This window comes from Psammomys obesus, unplaced genomic scaffold (assembly GCF_907164565.1).
Source record: "Psammomys obesus unplaced genomic scaffold, mPsaObe1.curated_primary_1811, whole genome shotgun sequence".
NCBI classification, from domain to species: Eukaryota; Metazoa; Chordata; class Mammalia; order Rodentia; family Muridae; genus Psammomys; species Psammomys obesus.
In genome coordinates, this window is record NW_026591598.1 from 12,224,798 (window position 1) to 12,250,724 (window position 25,927).

General features: G+C 45.6%; 2 protein-coding genes across 3 annotated transcripts in view; both read right to left on the reverse strand.

Annotated features, from left to right (window-relative positions):
• Positions 1-138: 138 nt before the first annotated feature.
• Positions 139-1,504, reverse strand: Sh3bgrl3 (SH3 domain binding glutamate rich protein like 3). Its single transcript, XM_055611022.1, has 3 exons — positions 1,356-1,504; positions 671-838; positions 139-561 (listed from the first exon to the last, which is right to left on the reverse strand). Exons 1-3 carry the CDS (start codon positions 1,401-1,403, stop codon positions 496-498), a joined length of 282 nt encoding a protein of 93 aa, XP_055466997.1. The 5' UTR covers positions 1,404-1,504; the 3' UTR covers positions 139-495.
• Positions 1,505-2,650: 1,146 nt separating this feature from the next.
• The window catches only part of Cep85 (centrosomal protein 85), a 35,388-nt gene continuing 12,111 nt past the window's right edge, over positions 2,651-25,927 (reverse strand). For both annotated transcript variants that reach the window (XM_055611020.1, XM_055611021.1), the window contains exons 3-14: positions 22,925-23,077; positions 17,578-18,272; positions 15,997-16,130; positions 15,419-15,536; positions 13,653-13,838; positions 12,658-12,810; positions 12,008-12,156; positions 9,712-9,805; positions 8,766-8,816; positions 6,538-6,645; positions 4,905-5,130; positions 2,651-4,289 (exon numbers count right to left, since the gene is read on the reverse strand). In XM_055611020.1, coding sequence (XP_055466995.1) covers positions 4,129-4,289; positions 4,905-5,130; positions 6,538-6,645; positions 8,766-8,816; positions 9,712-9,805; positions 12,008-12,156; positions 12,658-12,810; positions 13,653-13,838; positions 15,419-15,536; positions 15,997-16,130; positions 17,578-18,272; positions 22,925-23,077 — 2,228 coding nt within the window. In that variant the 3' untranslated portion in view covers positions 2,651-4,128. The remainder of the gene's footprint in view (positions 4,290-4,904; positions 5,131-6,537; positions 6,646-8,765; positions 8,817-9,711; positions 9,806-12,007; positions 12,157-12,657; positions 12,811-13,652; positions 13,839-15,418; positions 15,537-15,996; positions 16,131-17,577; positions 18,273-22,924; positions 23,078-25,927) is intronic.

The window sequence follows — 25,927 nt, forward strand, 5'->3', positions numbered from 1 at the left end:
ACACACACACACACACACACACACACACACACACACACACACACACACACACACGTAGAGGCAACCAACACTTTAGCACAATTCTAGTACCGGCAGAACCACCTGTCTCTGCCAGGACACACAACCAGACAGACAGCACAAGTGGAATGGGCATTTAATTGTCTCTAGGATGCTTCCAAGAGGGGAATGCGGGGCCTTTGGCAGAGCTCTGGCTGATGGAACCGACAGAAACACCCATCAGGCAGTGCCAGACAGGGAGATAGCCCCAAGGCCTGGCTAGGGACAGCCAGCATGGTGGCTTTGCTTAAGACAATCTCTGAAACAAGTTAGTGAGTAAGGAATGTTGCCTCTAAAGGAAGGAGAGGAGGCTACAGAAAGGGCCCAGGTTTTTAGGGAGAGACTCCAAGGTCAGAAGATTAGGAATGACAGGGAGTTGGTCACAAGGTCCTTCAAGGTCCTCATGAGGAGCTGGGTCAGGACTATGACCATCCTGACTCAGGCCAGCTTCAGGAACTCCTGCAGTGTGTTCTGCTCCACGGCCTCCACGAAGAGTTCATAGCCCTGAGGAAGGAGGTAGTGACCTGAGTGCAGATGCAGGGACCCCGGTGCTTCGCTCAGGCCTGACCCTGGCTGCAGCACGCCAATGCCTCCCAGACCCCAAACCCCATACCCCACAGTAGGTGTTCCCGTTGACAATCTGGGGTGGGGTAGCCGTTGGGTTGCCCGCCAAGGCTCGCATCTCATCTCGAAGGGCGTTGTCCTGGGAGATGTCCAGTAGCTGGTATTGGATTCTCTTCCCATCTAGGATGCGGGTCACCTCACTCTGCTGGGACTTGATCTAGGGGTGGAGGATTGACAGGGTTGGCAGGCAGGCTGGAGGATTTATGGAGGAGCTCTGGTCGGGTGCGAGCAACAGCTTTTGTCGCCCTGCCCACTCTGCGGGCAGGTTCTGGCCACGAAGGGTTTACCGATGACAGGGGAACTACAGGAGTTTCAGAAAGAGAAGATGGTCAAGTTCTGGGCAAGACAGGGAAGCTGGACTCCGCCAGAGCAGGCCTACAGGAGAAATACCCTCCTCCACAGCCTCACGGTGGAGGGAAAGCGGGATTAAGGAGGTCGGGGGTGGGATGGGGTGCAAAAGAATGGGTGGCCCCATAATGGGGGATGAGTGTGGACAGCTCATGCTGGGGATGCTGAGGGATTCCCTGCTGGAGAGGTTTAGGCTGGGCAGCGACCCCAGACCAGACCTGGGAGGCCATACCCGGCACCCCACTGCCTCCATCGTGGGGGCGGCTCCCGGGAGCCGGTCGCGGACCGCCCGCCCGCTCTGGGCGCCACCCCAGGCACACACTTACTTCACGAGAGCCGGTCACCGACGTGCTGTAGACGCGCAGGCCACTCATGCTTCTGGAAGAGGGATACGCACACCAACCGAGGGACGGTGGGAGCGGCTGTGCCTCGGCGCTTGGGAGCGGTTTCCTTCCTGCTCCGCCCGCGAGTCACTGCGCTCGGAACCAATGAGCTGCGTAGGCGGGTAAGGCGGGGCCTGCACGGCAACGCCCTGCGCGGGAGGCCCCCTCCCTTCCCCGCTCTGTGGCCTGGAGCAAGGAAGACCCCTGTCCTCTGCAAATGCTTGGCTACCCCATCAGCCCTTCCTGAGCCGGGGCTCCAGCGTGTGGCCGGGGAGGCCCCGAAAGGCAGAAGGAGCTGGGAAGGCAGGCAGAATCACGGCCGGCTCGGCTAAAAGCTTCCCCGAGTCTCCCAGGGTTTTGTGAGTCCAGTGCCCAGCACTGCCCCACCCTCTCCGGGAGGTCTCTTAACAGTGCAGCTCGGCATGGAACTTTGGAAGGCGGGGGGTCAGTTTTCAAGTTCTGGGACCAAGAGCGGGAGGGGGGGATGAGGGGGGACACTGGGGATCAGAGCAGCCAGGACACTTCCTCTAAAACACCTACTGCTCTACTCAAACAGGCTCTGACAAGAAAGGGTGGTGGCTCTAAGACCGGGCCACACCCTTCAGGAGCCAGATGGCAGCTCACTAGTGTGGGGGCAAAGGCGGGTGGCACGACCTGAGAGCCCCTGGCGGCCCTTGACAGAGGTCCACAACTGGTTTTGGAGTGATGTTGCAAATGACACGCCTGTAATCCCTGCCCTTGAGAGGAAGAGGCAGACTGATGTCTGAGTTCCAGACCAGCCTGGTCCACAGAGGGAGTCCAGAGAAAGCTAGGGACACACAGAGAAACTGTCTTGAAAAAAAAAGAAATCAGCTGATGAGGTGGAAGGGAGTTTAGCACCCATCCCAACTTTGGAGCGAGCTGCTAGGTTCAATATAGCCCCCTCAGGGTTCCAGGGCTACTACACAGGTAATGGTCCCGAAGATGATCCCGCTGCTCCCTGAGGCAAACTGCCTATCTGGTTTCACTTCCTCAAAGCCACAGAAACCCAGAAACTGCTGACTTCCGGGAGGTCTGCGGCACCTTTGGGTGACAGCTGACTGGTGGGGTGCTCTCTGCAACAGAGTGTGAGCAGAGACCTCATCTATCCACAGGAAAAGCAGAAGTGGGAAGAGACTCAGACACAAATCGGGACCTGCCTACAGTCACTGCAGACTAGTCGAGGGTGGGTAGGGTGCGGGGAGGCAAGGGAAACAAGCGTCTGTTAAATGTTTTATTCTGTAATCAAAATAGGCAATGCAAACCAGTCGACGTAACAAAGATTCATATAAATAACTTTATAAACTTTACCAAGAAAAATACCCGTGAGCACGGAGGCTGGGCTCCCAATGACATAGGGTGGAAACCAACCAGGAAGTCCTGGTTTTAGAAAGCAGGAGCCCAGAGGCTGAGGGGTAGCCAGCCAGGTGTGGCTACTCCGAAAGCTTAGCCACTCCACAAATAAAACGCCAACGTGTGAAACACCTGTAACAAGGCCCGCTCAGGCCCTGGAGGTCCAGGGGTCTTTAAACAACCCAGAGGCTTAGCAATACTCCTGTCATGGCTGCCTCTGCACCCCTGAACTACTTTGCTCCTCATACATAGAGGGCCCTTGACTCCAACCTAGACAAGGTTGAGGGTTGGCCCAACAACCAGACAAAACTGCGATGATCCGTAAATCAGGATCCCTAAATCAGAAAAACCAGAAAGCTGAAGGTCAAAGGCCCTAGAGAAACACAAAACACCAGGAAACACTGAACACTTTATCTTAGCACTGACTCATACTAGGTGCTCTGAACTCTCAAGGTCAGGGCAATTAAGGGAAATCCTCCCAATCCCAAACTAGAGGCACAAATCAGAGGGCTAGCTACAGGCCCCAGCCTTGGGAAGGGGTGAGCTGCGTGACTTGACAGTTGCCCTGTGGCCTTCCAGGGGAAACTTCTGTCCAACCCAAGAACCACAGGGCAACCATAGAGGAGTCTGCACTTAGGTACCCCAAATGGGCTACCCAGAAGGCCCAAGCAATGGAGAAAGGCTAAGCTGACCACATACCAAGGGCTCCAGGGACACAAGGTACCTAAACAGATTTTCCTGTTAAAGATGGCACAGCTTGCAGGCTGAGGGGCCCTGCTGTAGTCCCCAAGCTAGCAATCCTAGTGGAGACTTTGCTGCGGGGTGGATAACCCTGAGGCCTCTGTGGGAACAACAGCCCTGAGGAAGCAGGTACCTGAGAAACCCCAGAAAGCCAGCCGAGTTCCCAGAAAGGCTGATACATGGAGCCTGAGAACTCTTTTCAAAAGGTTGCTACTCCTATTTAACCCTTTAGGCCTCTCTTAATAGAGCATCAGCAGGACCAACCGTATGGAGTAGGAATGAACATGGATCCACCCTGGAGGATGGAGAGGGGAGGTGAGCAGCCTGTTTGCTTCTAATGTCAGGTTAGGGCTGGGAACAATTTGTGAGAACTTTATCAGCTGAATCTGCAAAAAGGTTAATTAGTAACTCCACCTTTAAAAGTGAGTTAAGATAACAGGTGAAACATAACCAAATAAGACAAAGCCAGTGGACAGCAAAACTTCTCACAACACTGGTCCCAGATACAGGCTCTCCCCTCTGGGTGCAGCAGCAGAAGGCAGGACTGCCAGGGCAGAAACACTCTGGCAAGGCTAGCAGCAGCCCAGATCCTCCCTGGCACTCCTCACTGTGTGGCACAGTTTTCCCCCATGTCCTGGGCATATCTGTCTGACAGGCTGGTCCTTAAGTCCTCAATGTCGTGACGCAGCTGTTGAGCCTCTTCAAGTTTTCTCCTGATCACATCTGGCTTCTGCAAATCTAGCTGAGTCCCTGGGTGCTGGGTGGCTGGGGAGGAGAGTTAGCAATCAGGTGATTTGAAACCTCACAGAACAGGCAGAATAAACAGCAGTTCTTACAGCTCATACTGGGGCACATCTTTCCCCAGTAGTGGGGACTGAGCCAAGACTTTGCATATTAACCAAGGACTCTACTGCAAGCTACAACCCCAAATTTAGGAGACACAGGCTTCAATCTCTCCCTGCCACCCTGACCAAAGCGGCCACCAGCCAGCCTGCTAACATGCTGTCAGAGGTAGGAAGGGGGCAAGGGAGTGGCCACTGGGTGTGTAGCTGGGAAAGTTAAGAGACCTGAAGACCCAGAGCTGAAAGGTAGGTTGCTATTTTTTTTTTTTTAAAAAAAAAAAAAAAAAAAAAAAAGGACATGACACTTTTAAAGAACAAATTGGGAATAATGTGCTGATAATTTGTTGCCTAAGGCCTGCTTTCTGTTTGTCCTCCAAGCAAGCACATTCTAAAGAGCCCTGTTTGTAAAACACTTAATGAACACTTACTTTGACAACTCCCCCAAGGCAGTGGCCAGGCCTATGCACCTGGTTCACAATTACCATAAGAATAGCAAGCTGGGTGAGGAGAGAGAATGAAGGCTCTTTTGGTGACTCACAGTGAATGCCTAGGAGCAGAGAGAGGTTAGGATTGTGGCCCTGGGCTCTTTGGGTCACAATGCTGCATACAGCTTGCAGATCTTGAAGGCAACTGGCCAATTCCTGGTGCAGCTCATATACCAGCTGAGCCATGTCTGGTGAAGGTGAGGGCCCTGGCTGGGCCTGTCGCAAGTGCTCTTGCAGTGTCAGATTCTTCTCAATCAGGTCCTGGTTTTGTACTGAGAGCTAAGCAAACATGATACATTGATTAAGACCCAAGAAAGCCAGAGGATCTGTGTAAATTTGAATGTATGTGGGTGTGAACGTGCGTGGAGAAGAAACCTAGTCATAAACATTGTCTCTCTTCATTGTTATCCACAATGAAGGCTTGGTGCCATATTCCCCAAGCCCCTTTCCCTCTACAAAGACTAGTGTGTCCTGTGCGTAGGCTGAGCCCAGGCCCTTAGGGACCCAACACTGGAGAGGAACCTATTCCTCAGCAGGATCTGAGTCATCAGCCTTCAGGTTTCGGTCCAGGAACCACCCCCTCGGAACTCTATCTGAAGCCAGTCCCTCAGCCAGCTCTGTTAGCCAGGCTATTAGAGATGGCGTAACGTGAACAGTGAAATCTGAGGAGACACAGGTTTCAATCTCTCCCTGCCACCCTGACAAAAGTGGCCACCAGCCAGCCTGCTAACATGCTGTCAGAGGAATGAAGGGGGCAAGGGAGAGTAAGACTGCTATTGGCCACTGGGTGCCTGGCTGGGAAAGTAAGAGACCTGAAGGTCCAGAGCTGAAAGGCATCTTGACCCCTGCTACCCCTTTTGAGACAGGGTATCACATAGCCACATAGCCTAGTCTAGCCTCAAACTTCCTACATAGCTGAGGACAAGCTTGAACTTCTGATCCTTCTGTCTCTACTTTCAAAATGTTACGAGTTACAACTATATACTTCTACCCCAGGTTTATAGCTTCATGCATGCAAGGCCAGTGCCCTACCAAGGCAACTACACCTTAACAGGGAGGTGAAATTCTAGCATTCTACATTTCAAGCTCTCACTGTAGTAGTCAGGCTTTCCTGTACAGAGCAGCTACTCACATGAGGTTGTCTCTGCCTTCTCTCTTCCTGAGAGCTTAACACACCCACACCTCACAGGCAAAACACCATCCATCTCCAGTCTCTGCCCTTCATGTACACTGGACCATATAACAATGTTAGGCACTTGGCCAGGGAACTCACTGGGTCCTACTGACAATTCTATTCACTATATGAGTACCACTAAGTGTTGATTCATTTGGGGCTGTGTGTGAGACAGGCTTGCTTTGAAGTCAGTCTCAACTTCCCAAGTGCTGGGATTACATATGCACAGCCACACCCTACCCATCATCAGCTTGACCTCTCCCGCCCCTATAATCTCATAAGCCTGTGGGTGCACAAAGACTGAGGGGGAGGAAGTGGAGTAGGAAATCGCACATCTGAAAAGTGTTCCTGGGTGATTACAGCCACTCTAAGATAGGCCTAGAGCCTTTAACATATACTCATTCCTTTGCTAAGAAGCTTACTCCCCTCTCACACTCTTAGAGGGTAAGGATGGGGTGGGCAAAGGGAGAAATTAGCTTTGTGAAGGCTCTACGGGACTAGTCAATGCTTACCTCCTTCACGGCAGTGCGCATCTGCTGCAGGGCTGTCTCCCTCCGCTGTGCCTCCTCTCTCAAGGCCTGGCTTATTCCTTCTTCTTGACCCAGTTCTTGCTTTAGGCTCTAAAGACCACACAGAAGGTGTTGTGCAGAACACACCCAGGGTAACAAGTCTCAGTGGCATGGTATCATCTCTCACCTGGACTACACAGTGAAGTGCCACCCTACCACACAGCTTTTAAGGGTTATATGAGAACAGCCCAGTGGTTCTCAACCTTCCTAATGCCATGCCCTCTAATACAGTTCCTCATGTTGTGGTGACCCCCAACAGTTATGAATTGTAATGTGAATATCTGTGTTTTCCAACAGTCTTAGGTAACCCCTGTGAAAGGGTTGTTCGACCTCAAAGAGGTCACACCCACGGCTGGGAACCACTGATTAAAGCCCTTCCACCCAATAAGCCATTAACTACTAAAACTATGGCATTTTAAATGCCCATCCGGTCTGACTACTTCCTGACAAGAACTGAAAGAGATGAAGTACACAGACATAACTGGAAAAGGGAAACCTGTGGCCTTCAGCTTTCCTCAGTGCAATTCAACAGTTTGGTGTGAAACCCTTTTTATTTTCTCCATATATATATGTGTGTGTGAGCCAAATGTGTGTTTGCACATGTGCAAGCAAGCATGCACTTGTGTACTCTGTGTGGAGGCCAGAGATTGGTGGGGTTTTTTTTGTTTTTGTTTGTCTTCTTCAAGACAGGGTTTCTCTGTGTAGCCTTGGCTGCTCTTGAACTCAGAGATCCACTTGCCTCTGCCTCCCTGAGTGCTGGGATTAAAGGTGTACAGCACCACTGCCTGGCTGATGTGTCTTTTCTTGATTCCTCTCCTTCCTGTGTACTGAGGAAAGGTCTCTCACCTCAGCCCAGTGCTGACAATTCAGCAAGTCAGTTTGCTCCAGGGGTCCTAGGTCTGGCTGACTCCTGGCACTGGAATTACAGGTGGGCTCACCTAGCATTTACACTGGTGCTGGGGTCTGAACTCTGTTCCTGACACACAAAAAAATGTTCTTTCCACTAATCCATATCCCCAGCCATGGTGTAAAACCTTTTAGAGTTCAAAAAATCCTGAGTGAATCTATCTCACAAGATTTCTCAGAGAATGCAATTAATGAACATTCCTACTCTGGCCCAAAATAGGAACCAGGAGCTATCACTGGTTGGAGACCATGCTTTGTGTGGTTCTTTACTGTTCCTCAGGTCCCTACTCCTGCCAGCCACTGATTCCTTCTAAGTGTTCCTTCTATCTGTCTTACACCTCTTCCCTGTTATGATGCCTTATTCCACATCCCTCCATCACCTCACTAGATTTTCTGCTGCCTCTTCACAGGATGCCAAGCTTCCAGCTGAGCCTGAACTGTAAGCCTCACATACCACACCATAAACTAAATGTTCTAGTAAGATTCCCATCACCCACTAAAGATTAAATGTTAACACGGCAGGGATCTGGAGAGGTGGCGCAGCAGTTAAAAGCACTTGCTATTCTTAACAGTTTGATTCCCAGCACACACATCACACATGGTTCATAACCATCTGTGACTACAGTCCTAGGGGATGTGACACCCCTTCTGACTGCTGCGGGCACCAGGCAATGGGAATGCATACATGCAAAAGCTAACAGTGTAGGACAGACAAGAACTTCCCATAATCTCTTATGCTCTGCTTTCCACTCACTACCTTAAACTCAACATACTGCATAAGGATGGTTGGTCTACATATATGGACTACATATAAGACAATGAGGTCTTGTAAGATACAGTCTAGTAATGAAGTATCTTAGTATATTTTGTAATGTTCACAAAGATGAAATCATCTAACTACACATTTCTCAAAATGTATCCTCACTGGTAAGCAGTACATAACGGTTCTTCAACAGTATCAAACTGCTTGCAGGTGTATGTTTAAACTTGATGTTCCTCAGGATCTCCAGAAACTGGTCCTTAACCTCCTTTCCTCGCACTGACTCTCCTGAGTTCACTCCTCTAAGGTGATATGAGCCTTGATCTCAGAGAACTGTGCTGAAACTTCTATCGTATCTGTTCTCTCAATGAGACAGGAGGCTCAGAAGCCTGTATTGCAAATAACAAGCAAATGACATAGCAGAGAAAGGAATAAAATGTTAAGCTGAAGTCCAAGCCTCCATCAGGTCACTTCCATCCACCGTGGGCCAAAGCGTCCTGCTTACCTGGACTTGAGAGTGCAGCTGCTCTATCTTCAGTTGTTGCCTCTCCACAATCTGAAAGGCAAAGTTATCAAGAAAGGTTTCAAACACAGAGCTGATGTGAAAAAGGGACTAGATGAGGATCTCTGATCCAAGATCAGCTACAGTCCATTATGAGACCAGGACTAGTTGGCACAACCTACAGAAACCTGAAGTCCTGATCTTTTTTATGTACTTTCACACTCCTGTGATGCCATGCTCTGGACTTAACAGAGGTTTACAATGGAATGCAAAAGTCCCCATGAGCACTTCTAAGGTGGAGGACCTTCACCTAATGACTGGTCAGTGGAAGTAACTCCCAGTACACACGGAGGTTCTTCCGAAAAGGACAAATTCAACTTAATGGGACTCCCTATCCAGGGCTACTATTGGGTATGGATTTAGAGCTTTGGTCACAGTGTCCATCCAAGAAGAAATCCTAAACAGTGGCAGCTTTCTAGGAGTCAAGAGCTCACATAGCCTCTGAACCATTTCTGGATGATTTTGCTAACCTAACCTGCAGGTTATTGGCATATACCACCAGGAACCTGTAACAGCAGGTTACTGGATCTCTATTATTTGATGAATTGAGAAACTGAGCTACCTCAGCGGCTATAACATTTTGATCAATATTTGCAGTGTCTCCAAGACCTGAACCATGACTGTAGTGCACCTGGACTTTGGTGACTATTTTGGTTCATTTGACCAGTTTGGTTTTCATTGCCCTAACTTTTGTGTATATTCCTGATCATCTAAGACTGAATACCTAAAATGCAAACTTAATATACAGGGCTGGCTTCTCAGAAGGAAGAAAGCTCTTAGGCGCAAACCCTAGGTAGCTTAAGGCCAGGAACTCCTGATTCCTTCCCAGTATACAATCTCTTCTTTCCTCCCAGCCTACCTGGGCCAGAGCCCAGATACCATTAATCACCTTTCGGAGGGAATCACATTCCTTCTGCTGGGATTCCATTTCCACTTTGAGGCCTTCTCCACTGGCTTCTTCCACAGACTGTTTATCTTGCAAGCTGAAAGACAATGTCTTCTTCTAGGACTATGAAATCAGAACCACTGTAGCTTTTGTCACACTCAGTTCTGTTACTTACTATGTCTTTGGAGGAAAACAGTCACGGCCTCCTACCTACAGATGACGATGGTGTGATACAGGGGTCCCTGAGTGTACTGTTTCATTTACTAGGAGGCAGAATCTACACAGTATACCATCAGGTCTCTATTTGGCAAAGGCCCTTGTATGCTTTGTTTTGGTATTAAAATATAAATTTTGAAAAACACGTAAGAACTCTTTTAGCTGGGCATGGTGTATATGCCCAAAATTCTACCACGTACCAGAAAACAGAGACAGAGGGATTTGCCAGATTACAGCCAATATTAAGTCATGCCGGAATACAGAGCAAGACCCTGTCACAAAACAAAGCATATCTCCCACCCCCCGTGCATATTATATAGGGCAGGGCCATCTTTGTCCCTGTCCTAAGTTAGCTTTTAATCGCTAACGTGGTACAGCCTAAAATGAGGTTAAGGGAACTCACTTTGAGAAACCCTCAAAGCACTGGATGAAGAATTTTCTAGATCAGAGTGGCTGTGGGAAGTACCATCCCTAGTCATGTGGTCTTGGACTGCGTAAGAAATTTAGCTTGCTTTGACCACCTCTCCCTGAGGGGGGAACAGCCTTACCACAGAGGAGGACAATACAGCCAGTCCTGAGGAGACCTGATAAGCTAGAGTCAGATGGAAGGGGAGGAGGACCTCCCCTATCAGTGGACTTGGAAAGGGGCATGGGAGATGAGAGAGGAAGGGTGGGATTGGGAGGAAATGGGGGAGGAGGCTACAGTTGGGATACAAAGTGAATAAACTGTAATTAATATAAAAAATAAAAATTTAGTTAAAAAACGAAAAAAGAAAGAAATCTAGCTTGGCTGGAGACACAGTTCAGCCATTATGAAAGCATACTGCTCTTGCAGAGGCCCTGACTTTGGTCTTTAACACCTGTGTCGGGCAGCTCACAACCCTGGCACCCCAGCCCCAAGGGGGTCTGATGCTGCCTCTATAGGTGCTGCACCCATGTGTACACATGAGCACCCCGACACATAGACATAATTGAAAATAAAATTTTTAAATGAACTGTAAACTAGAAGAGTAAGATGAAATACATCTCTTCCTCCTCTATATTGCTTTTGGTCAGTGTATTTTCATCACAGCAACAGAGCTGAAACTACAACAACCCTCCAATTCTGGTTCCAACAATGCTTCCTCCAACTGGTCCCTCATAATCACTTCTAACACTATCCATCACTGAGGTAAACAAGAGGATCACTGTGCTTTAACACAGGATGAGAAATCTAATCTACCTACTGGAAATTTTCACTCCAAGAAGCGGCTGTTCAGAAATTGTTATTTACTCCCAAGATACCCTGAGAGTAAACCATAGTATCTTCTTCTGTTCTCAGAGACTATCCTAGCAATCAACAACAATTCTGAGGGTTAGGAGTGGTGACTCACACGTCTGATCCTAGCACTTGCAGGGAAGAGGCAGGTGGATCTTTTGTGAGTTCCAGGACAGTTAAGGTTACAGAGTAAGACCTTAAGATATGTCTCAAACATATCCCCCACTGGAAAACAAAACAAAACAAAAAATCAATTCTGAGGGCTGATAAGAAACAGATGCTAAAAAAAAAAAAAAGAAAGAAAAAGAAACAGATGCTTCTGCTGGCCTCCAGCTTACAGACTCAAAATGTGCATAATCCCTAGGCCTTTACACCAAGATTCACTGCTGAAAAATATAGATGATCTCATATCCTACACTACAAATTATTTTCCTTTCTTTTGAGACAGTCTCACTATATAGTCTTAGTTGGTCTGGAATTATGTAGACTAGGCTGGCCTTGAACTCACAAAGATCTGCCTGCTTCTGTCTCCCAAGTGGAAGTGCGGTGATTAAAGGTATACACCGCCATGCCTGGCTCTCAAGGATTATTTTATGTTAGTCACTGAGATGGGTTCTCCCAATCACACTATGATAAAACCCCCACCATACTACGAAGACAAATTAAATTTCCTGCCCATCAGCAACTTTCCTATTAGTCACAATCCAGAAAAAACAAAGTTCTGAGAGGGGTTTTGTACATTCACTCAAAAGCAACACTGTCAAAGACTAAGGGTTAACACTGCACAAGAACTATGCTCCTCCCCTCAAGTACACAGGGCATTACCTAATGGAGGAGAATTCTGCTTCTCTCTGTCTCAGGCTTTCCAGCTGAACCTCCTTCTCTCTGCAGGTTGCCTGGGTATCCTCCAGCAAAGTCTCCAGCTCAGCCACTCTCTCTTGCAGTTCTGTGTTCTTTAACTCAGCATCCTTAAGCTAAGAGACAGGACCCCATTCTTAGCCAAGAAAGACTGAGTCGGTATCTCAAACACTGAAGTCTGTAAGCTGGTTGTGGTAGTGCGTGCCTTTAATCCCAGCAAGAGGCAAGTGGATCTCTGTGACTTCAGGCCAGTCTGCTCTCTGTAGTGATTCTAGAACAGCCAGGGCTTTTTCATGAGACTTTGTCTCCAAGGAAAAAAAAAACAAGTCTGGCACGGTAGTGTACACCTTTGAACCCAGCAATCAGGAATCAGAGGCAGGTAGATCTCTGTGAATTTGAGGCCAGCCTGGTCTGCACAGCAAGTTCCTGGATGGCCAAGACTACATAGAAAAACTGTATCTCAAACTGAAAAAAACAAACAAACATGCAAGCAGTTGTGAATCGAGCTAGACATGCCTCCTTTGGGATATGCCTTTCAAGAAGTCAGAGACAATGAGACCATCCCCTTGCCTGGCCACTTCCTGCTTACTCCCAGTATAGCCAGAGATTGCTGCTACCTGTTCCGTCTGTTTCTGATGATCTTCTAGGGTGGGCAGGTCAGCTAGGTATCGTTCCAATGTCTCAATTCGCTGCTGCTTCTCCCGATTCTGCTCTGATTCCTTCTGACATTTTTTTTTCAAATTATTGATATGTTTATCACGACCTTTTACCTAGTAAAAGAAATGTCAAAAGTCCGTTTCCATGTATTCTTCTAAGGCTATGAGCAATTTTTCAGTGACTGCCCTTGGTGCTATGCATATTTTTCTACTGTAATGAAGACAGAAAGCTAAGCAACTTGTACCATCTGGATTTGGAACATCAACTGCACAGGTAACATTTCTGAACTTTCCAGTCAAGGGTAGGGATAAAGAGCACCTAAGGTAGTTTCAAAAAGCTGTATTCAAACTGGGTGTGGTGGCACACCCCTGCAATCCCAGTACTCACAGGAGGCAGAGGCAGGTGGATCTCTGTGAGTTTGAGGCCAGCCTGGTATACAAATCTACTGTAACTGGTTTTTATTCAGGTAGCCCAGAGCTAAGAACATTTATGGAGAAAGCTGGGAATTGGAGTACCAACAGAAACCCAAAATTTTAAAGACCTTCCCCAATGGTGACCAATTTTATCCTAAGGATTTCTAAGAGCACTGACAAACTCATAATCTAGCTGCAAACATGAACTCTTTCTCTACTTTTCCGTAGGGTGAAGAGAAACCAGACTGAATGGAGTTAAGTTTAACACAGACATCTAAACTCTTGCAATGTGCCATGTGTTACAACTGCCTGGGCTGGTTCTTCTCTAGAGCTGCCAGCACACGAGAACCTGTCTTAGTGAGGAACCTTCCCTGAGGAGTCTGGTGGGAATCAAGTAGAAAGAATGTCCCTGGGAGAGACATCAACGAAGAGTCTCACCTAACTGCCTCTCCTGGTTAGGAGAACATACTAGAAACGGATGAGACTATAAGGGCTGACTGCTAACTCCCCTGTGGTCTAGAGCCAACAGCTTCTCAACTCACCCTCTCCTCCTGCTTCTTCCCCTCCTCCGAATGCTTCTGTAGTGTCACTTTGAGAGACTCCCTAATGAGCTGAATTTCAACTTCTGAAGCAGAGAGTTTCTTTTCAAGCTCCATCTTTTCCTTGCTCAAGGCTTCTGTCTTCTGTGCAAACTGTGCCCGTAAGAAAGTGTTCTCTCGCTGCAACTCCTGCCAAAAATATTCTTAATTTGTAATTGGCTCCCTGTAGTTATACATTTCCCATCACACTCTAGGTCAATGGCTTCAAACTTCAGGTAATGCTTCCTCTCTAGCACCAAGAGAGTCAGTATCATGTGTTACTGGAATTTGTTAAGTTTTGGAACTTTACTCATTGGCTCACTGAATCAGAAATGCTAGGGGCATGGCCTAGTGATCCGTGTGGACATACGTCCTTCAGGTGACTCTGATATGCACTCAAATTTGAGAACCACTGTTTTAACAGCAATACTGGGGCTACAGAGCTGTCAAAGTGGTTAAGTGCACTGGCTGCTCTTGCAGAGGACCCTAGTTTAGTTCCCACTACCCAAATGGCAGCTCACAACCATCTGTAACTCCTGTTCCAGGGGATATGAAGTCCCCTTCTGACCTCCAAAGGGCACCAGACAAACATATGGTACATAGTCATACAGGCAGGCAAAATCCCCATGCACATAAAATAGAAATACAATTAAATCAAATCAAACTCCATAGCAATACCCAAGGAGATAAGGAAGACCACAGACAAACCATCACAAGACTCAGGCTTGAGGACTGACTACCTCTACTTATATTTGTTAACATCAGTAAATTAGACATTATCTGGTTATTAGTTCGAACAGGCCTCAATACAATAATCTAATATTCATCACTCAAAGAGGACAAATTTTAGTCTACAAAACACATTCCTTTTCAACCCTAATGCACAGTGACCTCTGTGAGAAAATGGTTTTCTTTAAGCTGTTCCTAGATATAAAACAATAAATATGAGAACAGCTCTAAATCTCCCACTGCCTCTGACACTATTTAGTCGGGCTGGCAGATTGAGACTTCTAAGAATGAAGGGCAGTCAGTGGTGGCATATACCTTTAATCCCAGCACTTGGGAAGCAGAGGCAGGCAGATCTCTAAGTTCAAGGCCAACCTGATCTACAGAGAGTTCCAGGTCACTCAGGGCTACAAAGAGAAACCCTGTCTCAAAAACAAAAACTAAAACTAAAAGAAAGGGACTGGAGAGCTGGCTCAGTGGCTAAGAGCGCTGCCTGCTCTTCCAGAGGTCCTGAGTTCAATTCCCAGCCACCATGTGGTGGCTCACAACCATCTGTAGTGGGATCTGATACCCTCTTCTGGCATGCAGGTGTACATACAACCAGAGCGCTAACATACATAAAACAAACAAACAAATAAATTAAAAAAAAAAAAGATAAACCAACAAAAGACCTGTAAGAATGAGGCTGTAGAGATAGCTCAGCAGTTAGGGCACTGGATGCTCTTCCAGAGGACCTAGGTGTGATTCTAGCATCCACAAAATAACTTACAACTACTTGTAACTACTTGTAAAAAATTGTTTATTTTTTAATTAAATTTTTATTTTTTATATTAATTAGTTTATTTACTTTGTATCCCAGCTGTAGCCCCCTCCCTAATTGTTTACTTTTTAAGAGCAGAACACCTTTGTCATTTGATTTCTTTTGTATTTCCTGGATATCTAAGCACAGGGAAAAACACTAAATTATAGTAAGGAGAGTGCTATCCTGGGTAGGCTATGTTTACCTGTAGCCTCAACAAGCAGACATCCCCAAAGGGGGCAGGGCGGCCCAAAAGAGCACTGTGGACTTGTAATTCACTCTCTCGTACTTTCTGCTCCAGCTGAGAGATATGTTTCCTCTGCCTGCAAAAGCCAACAGTCAGATTTGAGATCTTGATATTAACCCTTTACAATATGAGCCCCTTTCCTTAGATTAGAAGGGTAACAATCCTTAGACCTTGACTCTAGACATTTTAGAAGGCAGCTATATAGCTATATATGATATGCTACACCACTATACATGAATGTATGCTGGCCATTATATTTTGCTGAGAGGGTAGTATCAAATGAAAAAAAAGGAAACAAAGAATGAGGAAAGATTAGTTGCAATGAACCAATCACCCCCTGTGTGCCCTCCCTCCATAGAGCCCCTGCAGAGACCAAGCTGCCCATCAACCAGGCTCTACCTTGAGGCAAGGCATGGGCTTGAATACGGGGTAAAGTGGGGGACATGCACACCCCTGCCTCAAGAAAACCTCATTAGGCGCAGCTGGAGGGACCTGCCAGAGAATAGTCTGGTCTTACAGCACCCCTGCCATCTTACTTGTCAATGAGAAGCTCTTTTTCCTTTAGGAGATGCTCATTACTGTTCAAGATGCTGATCCATTGTGCTGGCTCTAATGTGGGCAGCAAAGGAGCAAAAGCAGCAGGATGGTGACAGATGGCTCCATTCTGAAGCTGGAGGACAAACAGGCCAGAGAGGTTTGAACTTGACCACAGGTACCTGGAAACATCTGAGTAGTACTCAGGATTGGAAAACAAGGTCTAGTCTGACTCAAAGTCAAAGTTTTAAAAATAATTTTGGCTCTAATGCATGATTGGAAAGAACTTGTCAGGGAGATGTCTGCCAACTAACCTCTGCTCAGAAAGTCTCTAGTCTCTAAGGTCAGTTATTATATCGGGAGATCAGGGAAGGAGAATACTCCTTGAATCCTTCCTTCTCACTCTTCAGCAGCATGAAGGAGTGAGAAGAGCTTAACAAAAAAAATCAACCAAGAGTTCAAAGAGATTCCCCATTTCCGATCCTGCTGTTTTTTGGAGGCAGGGTCTAGCATACCACATCCAGCTTCAAATGTTGGTTGTGTCTGTGTGTGAGAGAGAGAGAAAAAGAGAGGGGGGTGGAGAGGAGGAAGGACATATGTTGACGCCAAGAGGACAACTTGCAGTTGGCCCTCTCCTTCCACCTTTACATGGGTTCTAGAGATGGCATTCATGCTCCAGGCTTGTATAGGAGTGCCTTTACCTGCTGACCAATCTCACTGACCTCTCAAAGATGATCTTTAGGTCTGAGTGTGATGACCTTTAATCCCAAGACTGGGGAGGTAGGGGCAGGTGGCTCTCTGTGAGTTTAAGACCAGCTTGGTCTATACAGCAAGCTCCAGGACAACAGGACTACATAGAGAGACCCTGTCTCAAAAACGAACAAAACCAAAAAAGATGATCTTTAATCCTTAGTTCTGCAACTTAACCCTTTTTGTGACCCTTTTGTAGAATAAATCCCCGAGCTGATTTATTCTACAAGTCTGTTAAGTTTCTACCATTAGTTCATCAAATGCTTTGAGAATTAAATACAATTCTGTATGCTAGTGCCCCAACTTTTTGAGCTTTCTGTTGTAATTCTCTACTTCAGAAAATATATTTGGTCTTTTCATCAGACCGCTGACAAGTTTCATGGCCAATAACTACATTTTCATTTCCGGTCTACAACTGTCATCTTTACTAACAAATGTTTTCTTTAGAGTTAAAACCTGTTAAGGGCAAAGTAGGCTAGAGAGATGGCTCTGTAATTAGAGAGCAGGTATTGTTCTCCCAGAGGCCCTGAGTTCAGTCTCTCATACCCCTATTAGGTGGCTCACACCTACCTTTAACTCCAGTTCCAGGGGATCCAATACCCTCTTCTGGCCTTTTCGGTCACTGCACTCGTATGTACAAAGCCACACTCTGATACTCACATAATACAGCCAGGGCTTAATACGGAAACCCTGACTCAAAAAAAAAAAAACAAAACAAAACAAAAAAAAAAACCACCCAAACAAAACAAATAAAAGCCCTAAAACTTATAAGACAAAGGTTATGAAGTTTAAAGAGGAACGCAACATGCAAAATGCAAGCAATGGTTCTCTACCTGCATTTGTTCCATCTGTAAACGAATCAATTCCAACTGCTGTCGACAAGTACTGAGTTCACAAGATTGTTCTCCAGGATGCCAAGGGTCAGGACTTGGTTGCCACACCTGAGAGGACAGTGACTTGGAAAGCCCAGGAGCAGGCTGGAGTCCCAAAGGGAGCACCCCACTGCTGCCAGCATGTGGTCCATTCCGCTCAAATACTGCACCACTGCCTGGTGCCTTCTTGGATTCTGGCAATACTTTGTATACATCTTTATTTGTATCAGATCTGGGGTTGGGAAAGTGGGCTCGGTAATGTGGATCTGAATATAATGTCTCTACCATGGCTGGCTGGTTAAGGGTAGACTCCATGCTAGGAATATCAAACTTCCTCATCTCTCCCTCTCGTTCATGGCCTACTGCTGGAAACCAGGACTGCTGAACCCCATTCTCTCCAGCAGCACTAGGGAGGTACATGAAATCTCTTGATAGGCCTGGAGAGCGTTTCACTGCACCAAAGTCTCCATTTCTTGTCATGCCCACACCTTCAGCCAACCCTGACAAGGGAAGTTTAGCAGAAGAAGGCCCAGAAGGTGTAGAATTTGGTTTGGCAGGAGAGGCCCCCAAAGTAGAAGGCATCACATGGGCTGTTGGAATGGTTATGTGGCTTTTGATTGGCTGGAAAGAAGGGCTGCCACTTGAGCTGCAAAAATCTGTGGAGAGAAGAGTCTTCCGTGAGTCAAAATTAAAGCAGCAAGTTTTCTCATTTGATCGCTATGCCAGATGTTCTCTGTTTTCAGACCAAGTAGAGATAGTGCTATCAAAAAGAGCAGGTAGGAGCTGGAAGTAGTGGGTGGTTCATGCCTATAATCCTAGCACTTAGGAGATAGAAGCAGAAGAATTATCCTGAGTTTGAGGCCAGTATGGGCTATACTGACAGTTCTAGGAAAGCCATGGCTACAGAGTAAACTCTTGCTCCCTAAGAGAGAAAGAAAATCAAGCAAGACACAACAATTTGAGAAGTTTATGTTCCAGTATCTCAAATGCCAACAAAAGACAACAATGACTTCAACTTTTAATTTGTATTATGTCTTTTATATTAAAAAACAAAAAAACAAACTCTTGGTGATCACCAAGCAAAGCTGAAAACTGTACAAAACTCACTTTCTTTTAGGTCTTACTCTTCTAGAAGCTGGACAAATCTAATTATAATCTAATCTAATAAAAATGAAACTCATTCTAAGAAGTGCCAAAGCCCTCTGACCTCCAAAAGCTCCTCAATGAAAGTAAACAATGAGTCCAAACTACCTGAATCTAGGAGAGACACACGGTGCTGAGGGTCCAGGGCAGGAGCATGCATCTGAGTCAGGACTGTTCTTTCTCCCTCACCCCACAGCCGACTGCCTGCACATTCGAAGTTATTCTTAGTAACTCTCAGGTTTCACCCTAGCACACTGAGCATGCTCCAGTGGGTAAATACAGAAATCTTTTGTTTTGTATTTTGTTGTCCACTTGCCTACTTTTCTGTACTAAACTTTTTTTTTTTCTTCAGACTAGACTTGTATTTATTTGAGGCCCACCTGGGCTATATAGCTGGCTGGAAACTAGCCCGAGCTATATCCTTAGACCCTGTCTCAAAACAAAACATCTCCAAAACCAAAACAAGTAACAACAAACACACCCAAAACAAATTATCTCTTGTAATTTCTGTGAAGTATATAACTTCCTATATTCAGGTTATCCTGGAGGTATATCAAAGATTACACTAAAAGCAAAGACAAGTTCCGGGCAAACCCAGCAGTAGTGAGGCCTTCCCAGTGCCCTCCAAGTGCATGCCATTTCCCAGGTCCCAGCTCTACCTGAAATCCCAGAGACCAGTAGCCATCTGGGACTACCAGATAGGAGACCAGGACAACTGTCCTCTGAGAGGCTCCACCCAGCAGTGGATAGAAACAGAGACTCACAGTCAAACATTAGGTGGAGCTTGGAGAGTCTTGTGGAAGAGATGGGAGAAGGATAGATGGACCCAGAGGGGACAAGAACTCCACAAGACCCTGAGGGAGGAACAGTCTTGCTAGGCCACAGAGGAGGACATGGCAGCCAGTCCTGAAAATACCTGATAAGCTAGGGTCAGATGGAAGGAGAGGAGGACCTCCCCTAGCAGTGGATTTGGAAAGGGGCAGGGAAGATGGGATTGAGAGGGAATGAGGAAGGAAGCTATGGATGGGATACAAAGTAAATAACCTGTGATGATTGATTAATTAAAAAACAAAACAAAAAACAAACAAACAAACAAAAAACCACAAAAAGACCAAGAGATTCAACTCGACTAACCAGGACCACAGGGGCTCACGGAGACTGAACCACCAACCAATCAGCATGCACCAAGGTCCTCTACACTTATGTAGCTGATGGGCAACTCGGTCTTCAAGAGGGTAGCCTAGCAATTGGAGTGGGGGTTGTCTCTGACATGGACTATGTTGGCTGCTTCTGTATCACTTTCCCCTAGCTGGGCTGCTATGTTGGGCCTCAGCAGAAGAGGATGAGCTCAGTCCTGATGTGACTTGATGTGCCAGGGCAGGTTGGTGGTGGTGTGGGGATCCCTTTTTCTGAGGAGAAGAGGAAGGGGGAAAGAGGAAGAAGGTAGAAGAGCAGGGCTGGGAGGAGCGGAAGGAAGGGGCTGCAACAGGGTTGTAAAGTTAATTTTTTCAATAAAAAAAAATAAATGAAATAATAATAAAAAAACACACAAAGCTGTCCCGTTCTCACAGCACAGTAATAGAGGACACTGAGACTGTAGTGCTGCTAAGGCAGTGAACCCAGACCCAGGCTTTAAATTATCAAGTCAAGTCACCCCTGAAGTCTGAACTGTCTTTTAGAATATTTTGAAAGAGAATAGCAATACTTATTTTCAACTTGCACTATATATTCTATGACTTTCAAAGGCACTCCAGATTTAGTTTATGGATTTTTATGTATAGAAAGCCACAGTTCCCCAAATCACAGAGCTTTTGATATTTCAAGGCTATAATTCTAAATATCTTAGTCACATCCTGTCCCTCAAAAGGCAGTTCATTCTTTTTAGCAACCCTCCTTTCATTGTATGACAAGAGTCAGCCACTGCTAAAAATCAATCAGTTCTGACTACATTCCACACTGGTTATCAAGGATGATAGTCTGTGTCAGCTCAGCAACTATGCATTGAATAATTCTATTATGAAGCAATTGGGACCAAAAGCAGTGTAAATGGGGCATGGGACAGGGGGTGGTCGGGGATATTTGCACAGATTTGACTGGTTGGGCATCCATAACACAAAATTTTAAAATCTAAAAAGGCTAATTAAAATATCGGATTGGGGGGAGGGGTTGGAGAGATTGAGCTGCTCTTCCAGAGGACCTGGGTTCAATTCCCAGTACCCACACGACAGCTCACATCTGTCTGTAACTTCAGTTCCAAGGGCTCTGCACACAACATAAGTGCAAGCAAAACACCAATCAATGTTCATAAAATTAAAATAAATTATTTAAAACAAAAAACAAAAAATTATCAAGCTGGATTGGATAGAGTAGGAAACGCCTGTATGTAATTCCATCAGTTGTACTCCTATCTTTGGCTACAACTGACTTTGCGATCAGCTGGGCTACTTCATGAGACACTGTCTCAAAAATTAATAATAATAACCGTGAGGCATAGGAACTGGGTTAGTATAGCCCAACAGTAGAATATTTGCCTATCATCTACAAGCCCTCAATCTGATGTCCAACAATACACACAGAGTCACAGTATAAAAACAAAAATGGGCCAGGCGGGGCTGGAGAGGCGGCTCAGCAGTTGAGAGCACTGACTGCTCTTCCAGAGGGCCTGGCTTCAACTCCCAATACCCATCTACATGGCTGCTCACAACTGTCTGCAACTCCCAAGATCTGACAGCCTCACACACATATACATGCAGGCAAAACATCAACGGACATAAAATTAAAATAAATAATGAAAAAAAAAGGGCCAGATGGTGGTGGGGCACACCTTTAATCCCAGCACCCAGGAGCAAAGGCAGATGGATCTCTGAGTTTGAGTCAACCTGTTCTATAGAGTGAGTTCTAGGATAGCCAGGGCTATACAGAGAAACCTGTCTCAAAGACAAACAAACAAAAACTTGGGAGGGGGGCATTTTCATCATTTTTCTTCCCTACTCTTACCTTCTTACAATAAGGGCCCAGGTTGGCCTCAAACTCACTATACAGCTAAAAATGATCATGAACTTGTGATCTTCCCTCTAATTGCTGACTACAGAGCTATGAGACCCTAAACAAACATGTTTTAAATTTTAAAACAATTTATTGATATTATTATTACCACTATATATGTACATAATGTGTTTGCAGGTATGTGTGCCATCGTGCATATGTGGAAGAAAAGAGGGCAGCATTGTGGAGTCATTCCCTCCTTCCACCTTTGCATGGATTCAAGGTATAGAACTCAGGTTGCACTTTTACCCAAAGAGCCATCTCATCAGCCCTGCTTGTTTGTTTTTTGATAAAGAGGCTTGCTATGTATGGTACATTCCTCCCTTGGAACCCCTTAATAAATTTATGTATTTATTTAATCTGCTCTTAACCTCTGAGCCATCTCCCCAGACCCCAGTTTGTTTGTTTTTATGAGACAGGATCTTAGTATATAGCTTTGGTTGTCCTGAACTCAGTAAACCAGACCAGGCTGGCCTTGAACTCAAGAGATCTGCCTGCCTCTGATCCCAAATTCTGGGATTAAAGGTCTGGCCCCATAAATAGTAATTATTATCATTAGATCTTCTAACTTCTATGACCCATCTAAATGCCTTGTAAAGTACTGATAGGCAGTTGGCCCATAAGTGAAAAAACAAGTAGCAAAGATATTAAAGACAAAAAATGTTATATGGAAGGTAACCAGAAAAGAAAAGGGGGGGGGGAAAGTCTTGTAGGATTACTGGAACATATATAATAGTAAAACTGGAAGATCTAGCAGCACAACTGAGAATGGGAAGAGCACAAACAGGGCTAGATTAAAGAAGGGAAAAGAGGCTATGAATGAAAAAAACAGGCCAGGGCTATGTCTGAATGGCAAAACATCTGTCCAGCATGTGTGAGGCTCCAGGCTCAATCTCTAGAACCATAAAAACAAAAACTAAAAAACAGGTCGGTGTACTCACACCATAGTAAGACAGCAAATTTGGTGATATTAAGAAATAAACTTGAGATTAGTTACGGTTATTCAGATTCTATGACTGAATAGCCTGCCTTATGATCATTCTGTAAATGACAGTATATGAGGGATTCAAACTGAAAATGATAACATATGTTGACAATCAAATCACAAATCCAACCTTACCCTCTGCAATGTCTGAGCATGACGTTCCAATGGCTGTGTCCCCACTGTCAGCTATACTTGGGCAGCGGCTGAAGCGGCTCCTAAAGGCCTCTGAGATAACTGGTGTCTGCCATTCAGTTCCCAGAGAATTGCCTTTTTGAATCACATTGGAACCTATAAGAGAGGCATTTTTCACTTTAGTGTGAACAATTGATGAAACTCAATAAAGTACTTTTTTTTGGGGGGGGGGGGTAAAGTCAGTAAATTTCTATTTAGGGGATTTCACGTGTAATTCCTTTACTGTCTGTCTACATTGTTGAGGCTCAAGATTTCCCAAGATGGCCCCTTTTCAGAGAATTGGTACTTAATCTAGTTGTGTCATTAGCCCTGTATGACAAAAGCATGGAGTAATGAACTAAACACCTGGAGCTACATTCTTCTACCTCAGTTATACCTACCTGCATATGGAAGGAAGGAAGGAAGGAAGGAAGGAAGGAAGGAAGGAAGGAAGGAAGGAAGGAATCTTAAGGACAATACAAAGAAACAAGGTAAGGGGCTGGAGATGGCTCAGGAATTTAGAGCACTGGCAGCTCTTCCAGGGGACCCATATTTGATGCTTAGCACTTATATGACAGCTCACAAACATCTGTAACTCCAGTTCCACTGAATCTGATGTTCTCTTCTGGCCTCTAAGGGCATCATGCATGTACTTGATACCCAGATATACATGCAGACAGAACATTCAAACACATAAAATCTTTTTTAAAAACCTTTTTAATGTAAAATATTTAAAGAAAACACTTTTAATTTCTGAGCAGAAAGAAAAATGAGTTGACTTCAGAGTATATTCTAGTAGATATGTTAGATTAGGATTTTAAAATCAACATGCCATGGACAGTGGTTAAGAGCACATACTGCTCTCGATGAGGACCTAAGTTCAGCTCCTAGCCCTTTGGGTAGCTCAAACTACCTGTGACATCAGCTGTAGGGGGACTGGCACCTTCTTCGAGCATGGCCTGGCCTGGCCTCTGCACTCATGTACATATACTCACACACATACATACACACTTCATTAAAAGAAAAAACTTAAATCCAAAGAACTTTTGTTTTTGAGACAATGTCACCTATGCCTTCAAATTCTAGACCCTCCTGGCTTGGCTTCAGGTGTGGGTGCTATAGGTGTTACAGGTGTATACTCCCAGTACTGGCTTGTTTTTCTCACTTGTTTATTTTTTTTTTCTTTTTCTTTCTTTGTAGCTCAGTGGTAGAACGCTTGTCTTGCATCTTTAAAGCTCAGGACTCAAAGCTTAGCAACACCAAAACAAACAGAAAACCTCAACTATATTATTTCTCTTTTGAGGCAGGTTCAGGATTGCACACACAGCTGAGGGGTGGCCTTGAACCTGGGATCTACCTGTCTCCCAAGAGATGCGTGTGGGATGCACACATCTTGCTCAGCTTACACTTAGATGATTTTTTAAACCACTTTGAATGTTTAAAGTTGTATCTGAAGATCCACATAAACAAATGCACCAGCAGCTACTTATCCTCCATTTAATTTATACCAAAATTAAACCATGGAAGATATGGTTCTTTAGACTGTTTGGTCTAGAAGCAGGCAAATGATCTCTTAACACAAATTACCTTCCTTCTTTCAGGCTTAGTGCTTCTGCCACTTTTACCCCCTTTTCTTCCCTACCGTCACCTTCTACTTCCAATACATACCTTTAGTTTCTCCTGAAGGCAGCCTTTTTCTAAGGACTCCTACTATCTGAGTTATAGTCCAACTTCAAATTATCTTTTTTTTTTTAACTTTTATTAGTTACACTTTATTCACTTTGTATCCCCCCATAAACCCCTCCCTCCCCCCTCCTAATCCCACCTTTCCTCCCCCTTCTTCAGGCATGCCCCTCCCCAAGTACACTGATAAGGGAGGTCCCCCTCTCCTTCATTCTGATCTTAGTCTATCAGATCTCATCATGAGTGGCTGCACTGTCATCTTCTGTGGCCTGGTAAGGCTGTTCCTCCCTCGGGGGGGGGGGGGGGAGTGATCAAAGAGCAGGCCAATCAGTTCATGTCAGAGGCAGTCCTTCTTCCCATTACTATGGAACCCACTTGGACACTGAACTGCCATGGGCTACATCTGTGCAGGGATTCTAGGTTATCTCCATGCATGCTACTTGGTTGGAGTATGAGTCTCTGGGAAGACCCCTGTGTTCAAATTTTCTGGTTCTGTTGCTCTCCTTGTGGAGTTCCTGTCCTCTCCAGATCTTACTATTTCCCACTTCTTTCATAAGATTCCATGCACTCTGCCCAACAGTTGGCCTTAAGTCTCAGCATCTGCTTTGATAGTCTGCAGGGCAGAGCCTTTCAGAGGCCCTCTGTGGCGGGTTTATAGTCTAACTTGAAATTATCTTTTTTTTCCTCTTTCCCTTTTTTTTTTTTTTTTTTTTTAACAAGGCAAGGTTTCTCTGTGTAGCCTTGGCTGTCCTGGAACTAGCTCTGTAGATCAGGCTAGCCTCAAATGCAAGAGATTCACTTCTGCTTCCTGAGTGCTGGGATTAAAACTGTACCACCATGCCCACTTTATCTGGCATATTTTAGTGTGTGTTCTGCGAGTGTGTCCCATGTGAGTTACTTAAACTATATTTTTGTACCTGGGTATGGTACCTCACACCTATAATCCCTGCACTTAGAAAGTGGAGGCAGAAGGATCAGGACTTAAGGTCATCCCTGGCTACAAATGGAGTTTCAGACCAGCTTGTCCTTAAGTCACATGTCCTACCAGCAGCTCTGTATAGCTAGGTGTGGTGGCATACAGTAATTACCTCAAGTCTAAGATCAGACTGGTCCATATAGTGAATTCCAGGTCAGCCAGGACCCCAAGACCCTGTTACCAGCACCAAACCAAACAAAACCCTTTTGTGTGTATGTGCTTGGGTTGTTTTAAAGACCATTATTAATCTGAAAGACATGCTACTGAAGACACCATTAAAAAGGCAGGGAACTTTGTTAGGGATTGCT